The sequence below is a fragment of the Dunckerocampus dactyliophorus genome, chromosome 4, assembly GCF_027744805.1.
Source record: "Dunckerocampus dactyliophorus isolate RoL2022-P2 chromosome 4, RoL_Ddac_1.1, whole genome shotgun sequence".
NCBI lineage: Eukaryota > Metazoa > Chordata > Actinopteri > Syngnathiformes > Syngnathidae > Dunckerocampus > Dunckerocampus dactyliophorus.
The window spans coordinates 27,659,971-27,680,878 of NC_072822.1; the positions used below are offsets into that span (position 1 = coordinate 27,659,971).

Below are 20,908 nucleotides of genomic sequence, written 5' to 3' on the forward strand. Positions count from 1 at the left end.
GGGAGGAGAACGCTTTTCACTCCATCATGTCGGACATGCCATGGCTGACTTCATGACTTCATGCAGTGTTAAGGTAATGTAATGTAAGGTAATGTGTCATTACTGCCGCCTAGTGACCAGAATACTACATCACTTGTATTTTGTTATGTTTTGACTAATAATAGACCATCGTCGACTACGAAACAGCGATCAGTTACTAATTAATTCATTTCTGAAAAAACACGCTATAGTAAGTATAGTAATTGCGAGGAACGACTGCACTTGAAACTTCCACTCATAACTGATGAAGCAAATGCGGTACAAATTGTGTGTGGATGTTGAAATGCTGAAGCTGAACTGAAATACCTGAAATATCAAAAAATCCCAGAAATGTTTTTAAATCAATTCACCAACTAAGAATCAAACCAGCAACCATCAACCTGGGAGACGACCACTCTCCGACCTGAACCATGCCACCGTGCACAGAGCAAGCAGGATGTTATGGTGAATGCAAAATGAATTTCCACCAGTAGAGGGCGATGGTGTACTTGTTCATTCATTTTCAATGGGAAAAATGTCACAGAAAAAAATTGAATTATGGAAAATGTGGGAATTTTTAGAAAAGGTCCTGACAGATGGCCTACATGTGAGCTGAACATTTTGATGTTGGAATGGTTTAAAGCGGTTGAGAAATGTGGGAGTAGTTAGTGGACAAAAAACTGCCGAATTTCACGTTCGAATATTAAAATGGAGACGGAATGTTGACATGGGGCCGCACGGTGGCCGCTTGGGCATCTCTGTGTGGAATTTGCATGTTCTCCCCGTGCGTGTACTGCGGGTACTCTGGTTTCCTCCCACATTCCAAAATGTTAGGTTAACTGGCAACTCAAAATTGTCCATAGGTATGAATGTGAGCGTGAATGATTGTTTGTCTACATGCGCCTGAAGTCAGCTGGGATAGGCTCCAGCATACCACCGCGACCCTAATTAGGATAAGCCGCATCGAAAATGGATGAATGGATTGTTGACAAGTATAAACATGTTGAATGATTACATGATGACTGAGGATCGAACCAGCAATGGGTTGGAAAATGACCAATCTACCACCTGAGCGATGTCACCCTGTAGAATAAGTGGAATGTCACACTAATGGAAAAGGATTTTTCACCAGCAGGGGACAGCAATTTATAAACAAGTTGAATGATTACAGCCGGATCGAGGATCGAACCAGCAACCAACCAACCCAATCGGGTTGGGAAATAATCACTATTTCTCCTGAACCATGTCACCCTGTAGAAGCAGAATGTTACGGTAATGGAAAAAGGAAAATGGTTTTCCACCAGAAGGGGAAGCCATTCTATTCTTACTTGACGAAATAAAGTTTGACGAAGCAGATCATTGTCCCTCGGGTGGATGTTCTTTTCAAGTCAATTATTTTATTTGATTTTATTATTTATCTACTTTATTTCGGACAAGCGGTGTTTAAAAAAAGCTGCTTTAAAAAAAAATCTTTTCAAATTCAAATTTACACCAGGTGTCAACCCAATTCATAAAACAATTGAGTTTTTCTGTGCATGCAAAGGACCGAAAATGTCGCCTGTAGAAAGAGTGTGGTATATATTTTGTGCGATGTTTGTCAAAGAAGACTCTTGTGGGTGTGTTGTCCCCTGCTGATGTGTGTTCCCAACACAATGAGGGCGTGTTTGTTTTTGTGCGTGCCACAAAGCTGTCACTCTCCGATGCAAAGTTCCTACCGTCACTTGCACACTTTGCCACACACACTTGACTCATAGAATATTCGATCTTGCTCATATTGAATGCGTTTTATTCCCTGTCCAAATAAAACACACTCACACAAACTAAGTTATATTAAAGTACATCTCATGCAATCTATTAGTGATCGTTTGTTCACTTCCTGTGTTTAACATGTTAAGAATTTTCTAGTAAAAATATAAAATAAAATAAAATAAAATAAAATAAAATAAAATAAAATAAAATAAAATAATATAATATAATATAATATAATATAATATAATATAATATAATATAATATAATATAAGGCTCCAGCATAAACCCACGAGCCTGTGAGGATAAGTGGCATAGAGAATGGATGGATGGATGTTTGGATAATATAACATAGTAATATAATATAGTAGTCTAATAAATAAATCCAGTGTATATGATAATCCCACCATTAAAAGAAAAAAAAAGAATAAATAAATAAAGAATAAAAAATAATAAGTAGGAGTAGGCCTATACACATTTTGGATAGATACTTTATAAATCCCAATCAGGGGCAGTTTTTATTTTGAAAACATCATAAAATGATAATATATACACACAATATACACCAGAAACCCAGTCCCACAATATCAGTCGTACTAGTGATATGAATAAAGTGCAGCTGCATAATGACTAAATACATATACTGTATATGTCATGAAAAGTTACTGTAAATACATCATAGATCGGGGTTTGCAGTCAGTCATTCAACTCAACCAAATGGTTTGTTTCCATATAAGGACAAGGGTGCTCCAAAGTGTGGTTCGGGGCCATTTTGGGCCCGTAGCTTGTTCTTTTTTGTTTTAAAAATAACACGAAGAGACATATTGCAGTGGTAATTTGATTTTCAATTTCCGTCCCATAGTATATCATGTAAATCCAGTTAATTCTTTCCAGACACCCAAAAGAATATGCAGAAAAAAAAGGTTAAATTATTATAAATGAGGAACAAAATGGATAAATGAACATTTATTGAAGACTCTTGGTGGTGAAGACGGCGAGAAGCGGTGTGGGAGGACGGGAAGGGACGCCGACTTTCTTGGCCCCGTGGCGAGTTATTTAGAAGCCGCACTCAATGAAAAAAACACACAGACAATGAGTCAGCAACTTACAGGGTGCTAACTAATTTGTTACGTGCAATATTGTATGAAAACCAAAGCAAAATTTTAGCAAAAATTGGAAATTATCGGGAACAAAATACCATACTTGGTGTACAAAGTCTGTACAGCAAGGAGTGTTGAAACAGAAGACATATATAATATAATAAAGAGTATATAATTTATAAGAGAAATATCACAGTAAAAGAGATGATTGCACACATTAAGCCTTGCTGTCGTGGTCCTGCAGCCAATCAGCTGCATGAAGATGACGTTCTGCTATCCTACGTCAGTCCCACCAGCATCAGTGCCCCCCCACCCCCGCACACACACAGGGTCCGCTCGCACACACACACGCGCACACACACACCGCACAGCCCCCCGGCCTGGCAGACACATCCAAGCTTCCAGCCCGCTGTGACCGTGGAGCGAACATCTTCTTACTTTGACAACATGGGAGACATGGGGGATCCACCCAAAAGTAAGTTTTGCTTTATATCACTCATAATCATAATCATGCATAACACGGCTGATAATCCTCGCAGAGAAGCGGCTGGTGTCTCTGTGTGTGGGCTGTGGGAACCAGATCCACGACCAGTACATCCTGCGGGTCTCCCCAGACCTGGAGTGGCACGCCGCCTGCCTCAAGTGCGCCGAGTGTAGTCAGTACTTGGACGAGTCCTGTACTTGCTTCGTCAGGGATGGAAAGACTTACTGTAAGCGGGACTACATCAGGTAGGACAGCTTTTGGAACCAATCATCGTCATGTTGTGTCATCATATTTATTATGATTCGATATGATATAAAACTACAGTAGCGCGTCAGGACATTCAACTTCATACGCAACAATTCCCATTTATTTATCACATAGAAACTTTATTTCTCGTGTAATTTTTATAACAAAAAAAGACTTCGGGGGTCATTTTGGTATTTTTTATTTGGTTAAAAAGGGCAACAACTTTTTCTCTCTTACATAAACCCCTTTTTTTGTAATTGTATTTTTGACACAATAAAAAATGAGCTGTTGCCTGTTAATGGCCCCTGCGCCCACTTTGGACACCACGACTTTAAAGTCATGACGAAATTTCAATTAATGGACAGTAATAATAATAATAGTCCACCTTTCGTCTGGGATAGGCTCCAGCTCCCCTCTGGACTCTAATGAGAACACGCGCTTATAGAAAATAATAATTTTCGTCATAATAATAATCCTATATTTGGTTGTAATTGTAACAGTGTTTTAATTGTTGCGGTGTGTGTCAGGTTATACGGGATAAAATGCGCCAAGTGCAACATCGGCTTCAGTAAGAACGACTTCGTGATGAGGGCCCGGTCCAAAGTCTACCACATCGAATGTTTCCGGTGCGTGGCCTGCAGCAGGCAGCTCATCCCGGGAGACGAGTTCGCTCTGCGGGAGGACGGACTCTTCTGCCGGGCCGACCACGACGTGGTGGAGCGGGCGACACTGGGCCACGGAGACCCGCTCAGTCCGCTGCATCCTGCCAGACCGCTGCAGATGGCAGGTAAGCACATTTGTAAACATATTTTTACATGCTTAATATTTATTGTCGGTTGCACCAAATTATATTATGTTGATGTAATGTTAATTATTTCGCACACTTTGTAGAAATGTTGATATTTCTCACTTTTCTTGCGTCTTTTTGTTGTTTTGGGAGACTTTCTCAGTGCTCTCCTGGATGGATTTACAGTTTGTGTGTGTGTGTGTGTGTGTGTGTTGGGGTGATGGGGCGGGGGTCGTTTATGTGCACATTTAAAAAATACAATTACAAAAAAACTCCCGGAAAAAGAGCAATAAATTTGAAAATGTGGACATTGATAACAGAAACGTGACATGCGGGATGTTCTTTCTTTAAATATATTGATAATACAGTATATTAACATTATACATGTATATATATATATTAAATATGTATAATATATATCTATTGTATATTTATATTTAACTTGTGGGCATACGATTTTGTATCACAAAGTGTCATTTTTCAGTGTGGAAAAAGTTGAATTTACTGTCTAAATTATGACGTATGGAATTTTTTTGTCGTCATCCAATAAATACAAGTATTATTATGATTACTATTATTGCCAATATGTCGCCAGACAAACAGGTGTTTGGGTCAATGTCGTGAAAATACCACGTGCAATGCACATATAATGTACAAAAGGTCATTTAATTCGCAGCTAAAAAAATAAATAAATACATGGCATTTAATCATTTGAAAAAAATATGTGATGTAATTCTATGAATCAAACATGTTTATTTATTTATTTCTATCATATAAATTACATTGAAAATAAAATAAATATATTTCTATATGAAACATTTTATAGCTGCATAAACATGCCTGCTTGCTAACGCGTCCATGCTTTTCAGCTTCTTGTTTGATTGATTTTTTTTCCCCCCCGCAACCCGTACAGAACCCATCTCGGCGCGGCAGTCCGCCCTGCGGCCTCACATCCACAAGCAGCCGGAGAAGACCACCAGGGTCCGGACGGTTCTGAACGAGAAGCAGCTGCACACGTTGCGGACCTGCTACAACGCCAACCCGCGGCCGGACGCGCTGATGAAGGAGCAGCTGGTGGAGATGACCGGCCTCAGTCCGCGGGTCATCCGGGTGTGGTTCCAGAACAAGCGCTGCAAAGACAAGAAGAGGAGCCTGCTGATGAAGCAGCTCCAGCAGCAGCAGCCCAACGACAAGACGGTAAAGTTCCGATTTCAACATCAGCAAATAAAATGGAGCTACACAAAAGACATGAGACATGAAACGAACCTAATGAAAGTACGAGTATACCACTACAGCTCATGATACACCTGAAATGAAACAACTTTATACACTTAAGTATTCTTTTGGCAAGCCAAAAATACCTTAGATCATGATGTCAGGCCCAATATAGAGTATTTATTCAAATATCATAATGATATCATTCACGATACCGTCCCTCCGAGGAAAATCTTCACTCTGCAACAATGAAGGCCTCAAAGCAGGGGTGGCAAAAGTGCGGCCCGGGGCCATTTTCATACATTCTACATATCTACATATCTACATATCTACATATCTACATATCGACATTGTTGATTTACATAAAACACGTGCACCACATTTCCTGTTGATCAGACACGAGTGACGTCCCTTTCCAGCAAGGGCGCTACTAATCAGGGTTTTTGTGGGGGAGGAGAGGGTGGAGAAGGGGGGTTGGGGGGGGGGGGGGGTCCCGAAAATATCTGAATCTTAACCAGGCGGGATTTGATGAGTTTTCAAGGGGATTAAAGACCTGAAAACTGCGATTTAGATTCCAAAATAATATTTATTGTATGGATTTTTAGCATGTTTAATTAACTAAAATATGAAGATGATCAAAGTGCCCCCCTGCCCCACATGTATCCCTCATTTTTCCTGTGGGGGAGCAAAAGTTTAATAATAATTGATGAGCAAGCCATTAACACAATAGGAATACACTTATAATATAATATAATATAATATAATATAATATAATATAATATAATATAATATAATATAATATCATATCATATCATATCATATCATATCATATCATATCATATCATGGATTAAATATATTCTAATAAATAAAACAATGTGCGTATACATAAAAATGAAACGATGGGGGGGCGGGGGGGGGGTGCACTCAATCCATGATAGGTCATTTTATGCTAGTCTACCTATTTTACCTTTCTGTTATAGGTGCTAAAACAAAATAATAATTCAAATAATTGATTTACTTTTCAGCTTCAAAAAAGTAAGAAGCCGACATAAATTGGCCCCCAGGCCGCACTTTGGACACCCCTGCACTATACAGTAGTGGTCACACAGCTGTTTATTGATTGACCACCTGACGAAGCCCCCCCCCCCCCACAAACACATACGCACACACACTCAGCGACCGCCAAGCGCGCGCTCTCACGCACGCTCCCCCGCAGTGAGGCACGCCGCATCTTCTGCATCGGTGCATCCAATGTGATCCGGACTTCCTTCTTTGTCTCCTCGTAGAACATCCAGGGCATGACAGGAACCCCGATGGTGGCCGCCAGTCCGGAGCGGCACGACGGGGGCCTGCAGGCCAACCCTGTGGAGGTGCAGAGCTACCAGCCCCCCTGGAAAGTCCTCAGCGACTTTGCTCTGCAGAGCGACATCGACCAACCCGCTTTTCAACAACTGGTGAGATCTTTGACTTCCATATTTCATTTGACGTGAAATAAGAAATATCGACACGGCGTGCCTCAAGTGATTGCACACACAGGCTACCAAAGATAGAAAGTAATGAATAACCCAGGAATAAATACATAATCCGTTCCAATAAAACATATCATACTTTTCTTACCATAAGTGTAGTTGCAAGACAAACTTCCGGGAAGCAAAGCTTGTATATATTGTTCAAAGTCTGCGCATTAGGTTATTTATTTATTTATTTTTGCGCAAAATGTGCTTTTTTTTTGCAGTCCTGTACCTTTGCTTCGACTTTATTACGAAACAAATACATTATCATTTGAACTAGGTGTTGCGTTATAAATAACAATAATGTAAATAATGTCAATATTGTCTTCCTTTTAATTTGATGTATTCATTTGAACATTTTTTGGTATTATTTGTGCTTTTATTTTATTGTATTTTATGTACGTTTTATTTCATAATATTAATAAAAAGTGTTTCATTTGAATTATTTAGTTATTTGAATAATTAATTATGTATGCATTCATCAATTATTAATTAGGTTAAATGTGTTAAAAGTGTGTGTATTATATGACTTTAGGGACACTGCACATATCTGTGCAAACCAGACGTGCACACGTATGTACATATGCATGTGCACGTGTCTTTAAAAAAAAAAATCACGCAATTGGTTGACTAAAATAGTTGTATTTTGCAACAAGACAACCAAAATTGTAATTGAAATTAATTTGACCTTCACAGTGATTATTCTAAAATTCAGCATAATTTCCTTTTATTAAAAAGTGTGATTTACAAGCAGGGGTGTCCAAACATAAGAATTAAAGGATGCAATCCAGGGGCCCTCTGACCACACCTTGGACACCCCTGTGTTAAGCTGTGCCCGTTGTTTGGTTCATGAGCATCATTGGTCTATTAAATATGAAATATGAAATATTTTTTGTGAATTCTGACGTCCACAGGTGACTTTTTCGGAAGGCGGCCCTGGCTCGAACTCGACGGGCAGCGAGGTGGCGTCCATGTCGTCTCAGCTTCCGGACACACCGAACAGTATGGTGTCCAGTCCCATCGAGGCTTGAGCTCCACAAGCTGCATTGGACCGAAGCTCCTCATGTTCCTGTCACTGCTTGTATCTTTGACACTGTGAAGACAATCATGGGATTTTACCACCAACAAAGTCCATGCAGAAGAAGACACCAACTTGCCTGCGCGACTGTTTTTGCCAAAAGAGAAGACAAAGGGGGACATTTAACACTTTGGACTTTGCAAAATGAACTTTTCTTCTTTCTTCTTTTGACTTCATCAAGCATTTGCAACAAGGTATACCTCTTTTTTCACACAAGCTTCGTGGGACTTTTCCTGTGAGTTTTCTTCTATTATTTATTCACACGTCTTTATTTATTGTCCACAACGTTGGTGCCGCTTTCTTAGCCGGAGAGACAACAGCGTGTATTTTCTGTTGCTCTGTGGACTTTCTCGATGCTGATTCGAATCAGAAGTTTAATTTAAAAAAAACAACAAAAAGATTCACATTGAAGGCAAATACTATCACTGTGATTTCAACATTTTTATTTATCTATTTATTTGTAATTTATTTCCTTGAATGATATTTATTGATTCGAACAGGTGGACTGGTGGGATTGGGGCGGGGGGTGGGAAAAAAAAAAGTGCCACCACATTCCTGCGTGATGTTTTCTAACCGGGATGATCATGTATAAACTTTACTTTTACCTCGCGAACATTCAATAAATCCGATGAATAAACACTTCAATTCAGCCACTCAACTCCTTGTCACAAATGGAAGCTCTTGTTTCACTAATCACCCACTTCATTACACACACGTTCACCACTTCATCAAACAAACATACAACATTTTGTCCAAAGTTTCTCAGGTTTTTGATGGGAAAGATGTGTGATGTTTAAATGTACTTTAAACTGAACAAAGTATCTTATTCAGGGCTGCAACTAATTATTATTTTCTTAGTCAATTAATTATAAACGTGTTGTTTCGATTAACTGAGTAATCCCCAATTGAGGGGTCACCAACGTGGTGCACCAGGTAGCCCCCCCACAACCACATGAGGCGCCTGCAAGCCTGCTTTTCATTCAGGTTTTCGGTTAATAATGTGAGAATGCATCGTGAAATAGAATATGTGAGTAGCGGATACCAGCATGTTCTGGTAAAACATGCATATTCTTTTTGTTTGGGTTGAAATAAGCTATGAAAATTGATGTTACAAAAGCGAGCAGCTCTTTGCCATTTTCATTTTGTAAAAGTAGCTCTCACAAGAAAGAACGATGGAGACCACTGCCCTAGACGGACCAAATCAATATGAAACAAACACAAACCATTAATGGTTTGGTCCGCAACATATCAGCAAAATGCTCATCACTGTTGTCCAAAGTCAAAGATGATGTGTAAGATAATAGGTCTGCTTTCATGGATGACAAAGGAAATTAACAAATATTCACATTTGGGAGGCTGGAATCAGAGGATTTACATAAAAAAAAAAAGATGAATCCGATCCCAACATACAGTAGTTGTCGATTATTGCATAATCCATTCATCATCCGTGAATTGTTGCAGCTCTGATGACAACCACTACTGAATGTTTCCTTTACTTCAAGTGGGGATTTAATGAGTTCAAGTCAAGCGCAAAGCTGTGTAGTATAGGATACACATTTGAGCACATTTGAAGTCTTCAATGGCTTCTTATGGGATACACGGATATGCATATCCGTGTCCTTTACCACAGTTGCGCTAGAAAGGTTGAAAATACTGTGATTGTTATGTTGTTATGTTGAACATTTCAAGTGATACACTTTTTCCAAGTATAAATGCATGCATGCAATTGCAGTTTAAAGTCTTATGGGTTAAATGAATAATAGAATTCCATTTTGCTATGAGAATATATTGAATGTTTATCATACATTAACTTGTAAGTCAGGAGTCTCCAAAGTGCGAGCCGCAGCATTTTAGTCTTGAAATGCGTATAACTTCTGAGCTTACTGGATGGCTTTTAGCCTTTTTAAGAAATGTAATGTAATGAAAATGCACGCTTTAATGATTCAGTACACCGTCCTGGCTGGTACAGGATGATCTTGTTTACATTTAGTATACGGTGGGGCCTCTAAAGCTCCGCTGGCAATAATACCTTCTCACTTCAAAACATTTCTATTTCATTGCATTAACAATCTTTTAATTCGCATGTTTTATAGAACATTTAACCGAATATGAAATCAATTAGTCAGAGTTGCACAAAGGTGAGTAACTTTAATGACCCGATGCTGTCGTTCACACACCATTGGAGCCCTCGCTAACCAAAACAGCAGCACCCACTGAAACATGTAAAGTCTATTAAAATGGGTTTGGCACCTCTGCAAGTGTAAAGGATGCTCCCCCCCCCCCCCCCCCCCCCCCCCCCACACACACACACACACACACACATAAATATATATTGTAGATTGTTATAATTTGTAGAAAAAAAATAGAATATTTTCAAATAATTATTATAATGTATTATGTCTGACTTATTAATTCTGATTGTGTAATGTACTCTATGTATATTCTATGTCTAGACTGCATGTCCTTGCTGCAATTAGACATGATGCCAGTGACTAGAGTAACAGTACAAGTGTGTGGTCTTCACACTTACATGTGAAATGCTTTTTTTATAAAACGTTTTCTTGACAGTTTTAACTGTGCTGTGCTGGATCCAAACAGAACAAAGCAGCTGAAGCCCGAGAAGCAAATGTCACTTTTTCCCAACGAGCCGAGGGCAGGATGACGTCTGCTCCACGTCCTCATGCTGCGCTGTCAGATATTTCTATGTCTCACGTTGTGGAAAGCAAAGTGGAGGACGTGTCAGTCACCTTGGGAGAAGGTCAACAGCAAAGTGCACAACACACCTGAGCACCGTGGACACAGCAGTAATCCACTCGTGTTCTGAACATTATGCTCAAACCATCTGCGTGACAGCTATGCCAGGTCTTGGACTTTGAAGAGAGACACAAGAGTCGTGAAATGTTGGACAACACAATTTATTTAAAAGATATAACCACCTGTCAGCATGCATCCAACAGCCCAGAGCTGTCCTATCTAGTCTTTCAGCATGAACTGATGAAACCTGCTCAGATGAGACGCAAAACGTCTTTGAAGACAACAGGATCAGTCCGGTCTTTGAGTATGAACTGATAAACCCTACGTTGATGAGTGGCAAAATGTCTTTGAAGACAATCTGAACAGTCCATCTCAAGATCAACCACTAGATAGGATAGCCCTAGTCTATCTAATCCTTGAGCATGAACTGACGAAGCCTACTCGGATGAGTGGCGAAATGTTTCCGGAGCTGACCTGAACAGTCCGGTTCAAGCTCAAAGACTAGATGGGACAGCTCTGGTCTATCTAGTCTTTGAGCATGAACCGATGAAGCCTCCTTGAATGAGTGGTGAAACGTCCTCGGAGACAACTTGAACAGTCCAGTTGTGATGCATTCAATGCCCTAAGAATACACTGACTTGGATGAATGAGAATATGCATAGGCACAAGCATCCGAAAACACTACAACGCTGCTTAGCGTTGGATTTAGTCATGACAGCGGTTCTGTGTAAGCTACTTGTCAGCGGGCGGAGAAACTAATGTCAGGGTATTCTTATGTAACTTTGTAAGCCAAAATATGAATGCCTTGCTGAAAGACATATTTTGTGCCACAGGCAGCTCCAGAGAGACAAATACATGATGGGTATACAAGCAATTAAAAAGTCACTTTTCCATAACATTCCCCCTTTAAATCAAAGCCAAGGTTGTCTATTTATTCACGAAGGAGTGTATAAAAACACATACAGGCTCTTTTCCTTCAGCGGTGCCTCCCCTCTGTTGTATGGTGGGGAAGTGGACATGCTGAAAGCAGGGACAAAGCGTCCCGATAACGTAAGCTACAGCTCACAGACTATTCAGAGCCGATGGCAGGATGGAACAAAAGCTGCACTGTTCCTTGGGCAGGTTTAAGCAAACAATGTGCTGCCTTTGGATGAGACAAGTCAAAGTGGCAAGGGAGTGAGCAGTGAAACACGCCACCGGAACCGGTACCTGAAATCTACCAATGACCGTCCACTGGTTAGTCGACCAGTGAAAGAAATACATGTGTTTTTATGTTGAAATATTATACAGCGTGAAAAATAAGTACAATAAGTACATTTTCTAAGTTTACCCCCTTACAAAGATATGAACCATGCATCATTTTTATGATAGCTTTATTGCAACAGGCATTGAAAACGAAAGTTTTGGTGTTCTACCAATTTCCAAAGTGCGGTACAGGAAGTGCGCAATGGTGAATGGTTCCACCAAAGGAATCCTTTCGACAAATCTGTGCTTTTAAAAATCAAATACAGCTGAAAAAATGTTGCCAGTCGATAAAGAAGGTGAGGAACAATATTCAATTCAAGAAAAACGTGCTAGCAAAGCAGGAAGGTAGCGTCAAGGTACAATAGGATTGTAACGTAAAGGGTCCTAGTTAACACAAGTTGCATGGGGAACGGTTTAAGGGAGACAATTCCTTTTGGAAGGCATATTTATGATGAAAACCCAGCTTTCACTGTATTCACCTTTTTGACAATTTTATGAGGCACTGGGGGTAATTTGGGTTTGTATTCATTAGCTTTAAGCTATAATCATTAAAAATAAAAGAAATGATGAAATATTTCACTCTACTCGAACTACTAAAAAAAATGTACTGTTCAAACATAAATTTATTGAGATGCACTTGTACGCGTACACGCACGCGCACACACACCCACACACACACGCATACATTTGACTTTTTAGTACGTCCATCTCGCTGTCTGTCAAGGTTGGATAAGATGTCGTGTGACCAAAAAGAGACAAACGTTACCTCACTAGATCATTTTGCAGGCTTGGCAAGACATCTGTTTATATTTTATTGCTGCTCAAACTGCAGCACTTCGGTTGTATTTCATTCACCTGCGCCTGCAGGGCATTAGAGGGTCTCCAGCAATCACAGCGATAGAATCTAAGAAACCGAGGCACCATAAATCCAATGCTGTTGCGAACACACAGAGGCTTTAAAAGCACCACAAAAGTCACTTTGCCGGGTTGTGGTGCAGAGATTGAGTTGTGTCACAGCTGCAGGATGTCAGTCCATTACAGCAAAGTGTCTTACTAATGCTTTTCTTGCTGACAGTGCTCCCAACTCCCTTGACATCACTAACCATCTCCTCCCTTGTTGTTCAGGGAAGGTTCACTTAAAAGAGCCCCTGTCTCAGGATGCGGTGCACCTGTTTGGGAAGACTTGGCCTTTGTGTGCCGCCATTGTTCAGTAGATATCCTTTCAAGCTGGTACTATTAATACTACACTTCAACCAGTAAGAAACTTTACTACAATTAAAGTAATCCTTCACACTCTTCAAACTCTTACCGTTGCACTTGCACTTTAATAAAAATAATTGGTGTAACCGGGGGTGCAAAGTACAGCCCAGCTTGTTTTTTTACTGGCCCACAGCTTATTATGAAAATTAGACATTATATTAATTTGCTGTGTCACCTATAACACAAAGTTTATATAGCTTATAATACAGTATATTGACTTACATTGGATTGGTTTGATCGTTTTACAGCGTGGACCTGCTGCAGGCAGTTCAAGTAACAAAGGTGTCTGCACTGGTCCCATACGGCCGTTTAACGATTCCGTCTGCCTCCATCTAAATATTTACGTCTGAAAGTCAAATGTTTTGGCCGTGGATGGTAGATAAACAGTGTGAGAGTAATGTCCAAATACATCTGAGACACGTCTGTTTTAATATGAATAACGAAGAAAGTGGCTGAAAAACATCTCAATTGGGTCTAACAACTTTCCAGTTTCAGTGGTAGCCCCTGAACGCCCCACATTGCTTGTTTCGTAATGATATTTGGATCGCTATTATCTTGGAATAGTATTATTTGGATGGCTATTACCTTTGAGTACAGTCAGACTTCGTCACATCGCAGTTCTAATTTCACGGCTTCAATCTATCATGAGATTTTAAGAATATATTATTTAATAAGGCATGCTGTTTCATGGTTGAATACGGCCTCTTATATCATCCAAAAATGTGCATATTTCAGCAAATGTTGATTTTTTTTGCCTAAATGAAACATTTCCAAGCATAAAAATGGCAAAATTAATTAAAATCGAAATATAAGGCATTCAAAAGCGCATTCAATGAAATGTAGTATTCCACACTGGTCACTACAGTATGTGTCAGTTATGTTACTGTAATGTTTGGTGAGATACACAAGCACCAGACTTGATCACTGGAACAACAGGCTTTATTGCAGGTTTGAATGATCTCACGACACACACAAGAATCCCTTTTACGGCCCACGCAAAACTGAAAGTCAACTCCGAACCCCCGGCATCACTTCCTGTCTGCCACCCTTTCAGGTCCCCTAGGGAACACATTCATAGCAACACACATGAGCATGAGTCTTATTTATGTCTTAAATGGCTTATTTGCTTGTATTATGTCTTCTATATTGGGTATGACGAGAGTAAAGGCGACTATAGGGGTGTTATTTCATGTCTCTCAGTTTAATGACAATAAATTGCTTTCACAAGTTGTTTTTTTTGTCTCAATCCCATTTCTTCTTTTTGCATTTTGAATCTCCTTGAGATCTAACAGCGCCACATGTGAATTCTTGCACGTATTCAACTGGTGCTAAAATGTTGATCATGAGTGTACGTCTGTAAAGCAGCTGAAAAAAACAGTAACAAAGTCCAAACAACATACGCCCTCCTTTTTCAGACAGAATCATTAATCACTGATCATCGTGGGACAGACTTTAGATTCAAGACTCATTGTCCCCCTAGTGAGGCCCTGAGGGGCGGACCTGAATCAAGTTATCGAGGCACTGCTAATTGCTAATGTAAATTTGGGGAGTAGATGTGGACACTGGCAAATACGCCGTCCTTCGCCATAGCACGGAGGATGTCTTGTCTGTACTTCCGTCTGTTCAACAGGGCAGTACTAACCCTAATCTTAACCTCAATGCTAACCCCAAAGCCTAACCCTAACCTAGTATGACAGCGGTGTCTAGCTGTCTGCATTGACACCACATGACACTGCTTTGTAAAAGCATCCCAGATCAGGGTTTGCTTTTCCAAACCATCCCGTGCTTAGCAGAGCTGTATTGCTTCACAGCCATACGACAGCAAGGCTGCTCGAGGTTTTTGTGTTTTTAGGGATATGATGGCAGATAATCTTCGTGTTTGGCAGCGAGTGATTCTATTTCAATGCAAAATATGACAGCACTGTTGCTGAAACCCACTCAGACTGATGCGTTGCTGCCATCGCTCCCTCTCTACATGTGACAATGATAACACACTTGGCTTTAAACCACTTAGACATCCACAACACGAGAGTTTTGACCTTCCTTGTTTGGAAAGGTTGGGTTGCGTGTGCTCAGGGTCGCCAGTGAAATTGGTACAAAAACACTGGAAACAAAAGCAAGCTTGACTGGAAAATAATTGAAAAGACTCTTAACTGATGCACATATCACAGAATGATGATGACCAGTGTATCGTTCATATGTGTTGTTGTTGTTTTTTTTAGGATTAATAGTCATCATAATGAAAAGCAAATCAGTTATTCAAATAACCTTAATATGCCATCATGGTGTCCTTTAACCAGGTTGTCTTTTTCATTGTCTGTTTTTTCCATGGAAAATCAGGGGATTGAGGCAATTTGGTAAAAATTAACAACATTTATGAATGAATTAGTGTTAGATAGAGGTGAATAAGTATTTAATGGCAATACAAAAGGTGGTGTAGAAGGTCTTGTTGGCAAGTACAGGGGTCAGGCGCTTCTTGGAGTTTCTCACCAGGGTTGCATACGTCTCAGGAGGGATTTTACTCAAAGAAACATCCACAAAGCAGAGTGTTTCTACCTCCGTGTTTGACAGGAGGGATGCTGTGATAGTCAGCATATTCAGTCCATGACATCAACATGTCTTACTTGCTTTTCTTGCTGACATCATCAACCCGGCTGCTGCTTTGTCATTCTAAGTTGCTGCCTCACATTTCTCACAATCATCCTTACTCCGCCAGGTGAGATCATGCATGGAGTTCCAGACGGTTATCTTGGATTTCTTCCATTCACCAACAGTGCTCTCTTCTTCATGCTCTTTTAGTCTATTCCAGTTGTAGGAGACAGGTTATAAGTTTGTGTGTTTTGTCTGCATGTGAGTCACATAATGACTTGAGATTAGAGGTACTTTCCTAGAGGGACAGGACTAACATTAAAAACGGTCTGTGGGGGTGAAAATGCTTACTGGTTGGTAGGGGATAACATTTCACTCAATCAAATACAATTTTTTTTTTTGTGTGACATCTTGTCTCTGTTACATTAGAAAAAACATAAACATTGACGGTTTATGTTTGTAAGAAGGTTAACTTAGAAAATACACATGGGGACCAAATACTTGCTTTGCCTATACATACAGTGGTGTGGAAATGTGTTTCTTTTGCATATTTGTCATCCTTAAATGTTTCAGATCATCAAACAAATTGATTTGAGTCAATGACAACACAACTGAACACAAGATTCAGTTTTTAAATGAAACTTTTTATTATTAAGGGAGAAAAAAAAATCCAAACCTGCATGGCCCTGTGTGAAAAAGTGATTGCCCCCTAAACCTAATAACTGGTTGGGCCACCCTTAGCAGCAACAACTGCAATCAAGTGTTTACGATAACTTGCAATGAGTCTCTTACAGCTGTGGAGGAATTTTGGCCCACTCATCTTTGCAGGATTGTTGTAATTCAGCCACATTGGAGGGTTTTCCAGCATGAACACCTTTTTAAGGTCATGCCACAGCATCTCAATAGGATTCAGGTCAGGACTTTGACTAGGCCACTCCAAAGTCTTCATTTTGTTTTTTTCAGCCATTCAGAGGTGGACTTGCTGGTGTGTTTTGGATCATTGTCCTGCTGCAGAACCCAAGTTGGTTTCAGCTTGAGGTCACAAACAGACGGCCGGACATTCTCCTTCACGATTTTTTGGTAGACCGCAGAATTCATGGTTCCATTAATCACAGCAAGTCTTCCAGGTCCTGAAGCAGCAAAACAGCCCCAGACCATCACACTACCACCACCATATTTTACTGTTAGTATGATGTTCTTTTTCAGAAATACGGTGTTACTTTTACGCCAGATGTAACACACACCTTCCAAAAACGTTTGACTTGTCAGACCACAGGGTATTTTCCCAAAGGTCTTGGGGATCATCAAGACGTTTTCTGGCAAAGTTGAGACGAGCTGTTCTTTTTGTTCAGCAGTGTTTTTCGTCTTGGAACTCTGCCACGCAGGCCGTTTTTGCCCAGTGTCTTTCTTATGGTGGAGTCATGATCACTGACCTTAAGTGAGGCAAGTGAGGCCTGCAGATGTTGTTGTGGGTTGTTTTGTGACCGCTTGAATGAGTCGTCGCTGCGCTCTAGGGGTAATTTGGGTTGGACGGCCACTCCTGGGAAGGTTCACCACTGTTCATGTTTTCGCCACTTGTGGATAATGGCTCTCACTGTGGTTTCGCTAGAGTCCCAAAGCTTTAGAAATGGCTTTATACCCTTTCCAGACTGATGGATCTTAATTAATCTCACTTAAATTATCTTTTAACACAGGGTCAATTACTTTTTCACACAGGGCCATGTAGGTTTGGTTTTTTTTTCTCTCTTAATAATAAAAAGTGTCATTGAAAAAGTGCGACTAATTGCGACTAATATTTACATTTGTTTGATGATCAGAAACATAGCGGTCTATAGCGGCCACTTTTGCAGACTCCCTCTAGTGGCCGCTATAGACAGGTGGCCTCTATAGACAGGTTGGCGTCCAGTTTGAATGTTGACCAGTAGAGGAAAAAAAAGAAAAAAAAGGGGGAAAAAAAATTAATAATAATGTTGACCAGTAGAGGGCACTGCGGACTGCGGATAAAAGTTGTACAACACTACTAGGCTTGTTATTATCAGGATTCATGGTTTTAATCCTGAACATGCATGACTCAAACAGTAGCACATCACATAGTACAATTCACAATTTTGCATCTCCAAAAAGGAGTAGGAAGAAGCAAAGCTTATTTAATCTTACCCCTCATCAGTTTCAATACATTTATTCACCTCTTATTCTTCCAAGTGTACTTTGTAGGTCTACATGACAATGTAGTGCAATCATAGCCAAGGTTTTTACTTACTAAAAGGAAGCTAGAGGCTTAATAATAACTGATAGAATATATCCACGACCCACAGAACAAAGCTGCAAACAGCTTTAGTTCATCAGGAAGTGATGGGAAGTGACGGTGGGCGTCCCGAGCAGGAGAGCTAGGCTCAGTGCTAGCTGTGAGTTTGGAGAGAGTTGGGAAGTGTGTTTATGTTGGCGTGGATGTAAAGTCCTGCAGTGTTCTCCGCTGTTAATAAAGCCATTAAAGTGCATCGGCGACGTGAGTCTCTCCTTCCCCACAACAAGCGGCATTACAGTATTGACCAATGCACACCAGGAAATAAACGGTGTCATTTCTTACAGGCATTGGCTGGACAGCTATGTAGTGGGGCTTGTTTAACCTTTGCCTTGTGGGCAAGCAGGAAGGAGAGACGATGCTGAGAGATGTGTGTGTGTTCTGAGCTGCTGTCTGGTGGCCGCGTTCAATAAACAAAGTTGGCAGAAGCAACAGGAGAAGTTTCCTTCTTTGCTTCGGAGCTGAATAACACTGACAAGTTAACAGACTAGTAGCGAACGTGCATGAAGCTTCTACTTGAGTTGGTAATTTGGCCGCTATATGCAGTCAGATATTGACCAAGGGAGACAAAATGGGTGGCTGCTGGCCGCGTTGGACAGGTGACTGCTATACACAGGGTCTATAACATGTAAATTTGCTGCGGGGGATTTTTCAGTGGCTGCTATAGGCAGGTGGCCGTTCTATAAAGGTGGCCGCTAAGACAGGTTTGACTGTATATATATATATATATATATATATATATATATATATATATATATATATATATATATATATATATATATACACTGCTCAAAAAAAATTGAGGAACACTTCAAAAACACATCAGATCTAAACTGGGGGAAAATTGATATCTTTCCTGATAATAAGTGGGTGATGTATTAGTAACAAAATTATGCCACATAATTTGATAGGACAGGAAACCACCCGTAGTCTCATTAGGAGCATGCCCTGACATTGTCAGGCATGCGTACAAGCACGTGGGGGCCACACAAACTACTGAGAATCATTTTGAGTTGCTACAATGACATTTTAGCAAAATGGACCAGTGTGCTGCATCATTTTTTCACTTTCATTTTTGGGGTGTCTTTGATTTCCCCCCTCTATAGGGTGATCATTTTCATTTCTATCAAATGATGTGGCATCATTTTGTTACTAATACATCACCCACTTATTATCAGGAAAGGTATTCAAGATCATTTTTCCCCCAGTTTAGACCTGATGTGTTTTCCAAGTGTTCCTTTAATTTTTTGAGCAGTGTATACATACATCTACATACATATATATATATATATATATATGCACACATATACTGTATATATATTGCACAAAATAAAGCTGTAAAAGAACATGTGAGTCTTGTCACAAAGCTCAATGGATGCACATCAATGACAGAAGGATGGCAAGTACAGACTTTTGACAGGGCTTTGAGAAGCAGAGATGAATGATATGCTGCTCTGTGTGGAACGGGTCTCAATGCAAGGCCTCATTGGATGATTGTAGGGATCTTGAAGAACCACTTTTCTCCAGCTCTTGATGTGGATGCAAGCTTCAGCTCTCAAATGATGAATGGGCTCCTTCACTATAGCAAATGTGTAATGATCCATTGGCAGCCATGACAACTGGAGTCACAAAGGTCGGGGGTGAAAGAGAGAGAGCTGAGAGTGCCACTGTGTTCTCATCCTTGTTTTTTCATCTGGATCGGTAATGCACCAATCACTACATCAATACAACCTTAGTTCCAAACATGAGGCCAGCCGAACCCACACAATGTCACTTTACTGCAGCAGCTCATCAGTGCAGTATTTGTGAAAAGTATCCACCGGATATACAAATCTCTACATTATCATTTGCATTATTGTGTTTATTTGATCTTGACGTGTCCACCACACAATATGCACACAATATTCCAGGAATACAGTAATGCCTCGTTTATCGCAATTAATTTGTTCCAACCCGACTGTGACAAGGAATTTTCGTGTAGTAGGATTCCTTATTTATAAATGAAATATTTTCGTAATTAGAGCATAGAAAATCAGTTTACAACCTTCTACAGTAATAATTTTGTATTATTATTATTTTTTTTTTACCATTATTAGAGCCCTCTAGACATGAAATAACACCCCTATAGTCACCTTTACACTCCTATAACAGAAAATAAGACATAAATAAGACTTGTGCTCATGTGTGTTGCTATAAATGTGTTCCAGTGCAAGGGGAGCTGAGTGGGGACGGACAGGAAGTGACATTGAGGGTTCAGAGTATGTATTCAGCTCATGAATATATTTTTGAAAAACTGCGGGAGTGAATCCGTGAAATGAAATATAACATAAAAAGCGAAGCAAAAATATTTAGAAGTACAAATGAACTTTCTTCTCTCACTTGTTTTTGTGTGTCGTTTACGTCACGAGCAAGAGTAAGCGCCTGTAGGTGCTTTTAAATATGGGAAGCACAGCAGGACCTGCTGCTCATTGAGAGGAGCAATACATGCTTTCGTGTTACAGTCTCCAGACATGGCCGATAAAACCAAACGCTAGTCTCTGTTTTGAAAATCAGAATTTAGAGGGCTCTGAA

At 40.1% G+C, this 20,908-nt stretch overlaps 1 protein-coding gene across 4 annotated transcripts in view; it reads left to right on the forward strand.

The window, feature by feature from the left end:
* The first annotated feature begins 3,218 nt into the window (after window positions 1-3,218).
* Window positions 3,219-20,908, forward strand: part of isl1a (ISL LIM homeobox 1a) — a 95,835-nt gene continuing 78,145 nt past the window's right edge. For 2 of the 4 annotated variants that reach the window (XR_008569968.1, XR_008569966.1), the window contains exons 1-6: window positions 3,219-3,340; window positions 3,405-3,594; window positions 4,123-4,382; window positions 5,296-5,579; window positions 6,885-7,052; window positions 8,024-8,422. Coding sequence is in view for 1 of the 4 variants with exons in the window: in XM_054772740.1 (XP_054628715.1) it covers window positions 3,313-3,340; window positions 3,405-3,594; window positions 4,123-4,382; window positions 5,296-5,579; window positions 6,885-7,052; window positions 8,024-8,140 (1,047 nt within the window). In the remaining 3 variants the exon portion in view is untranslated. Of the gene's footprint in view, window positions 3,341-3,404; window positions 3,595-4,122; window positions 4,383-5,295; window positions 5,580-6,884; window positions 7,053-8,023; window positions 10,452-10,785; window positions 19,008-20,908 lie in introns of those variants that run through there. The other 2 variants (XR_008569967.1, XM_054772740.1) reach the window with 2 other exon arrangements.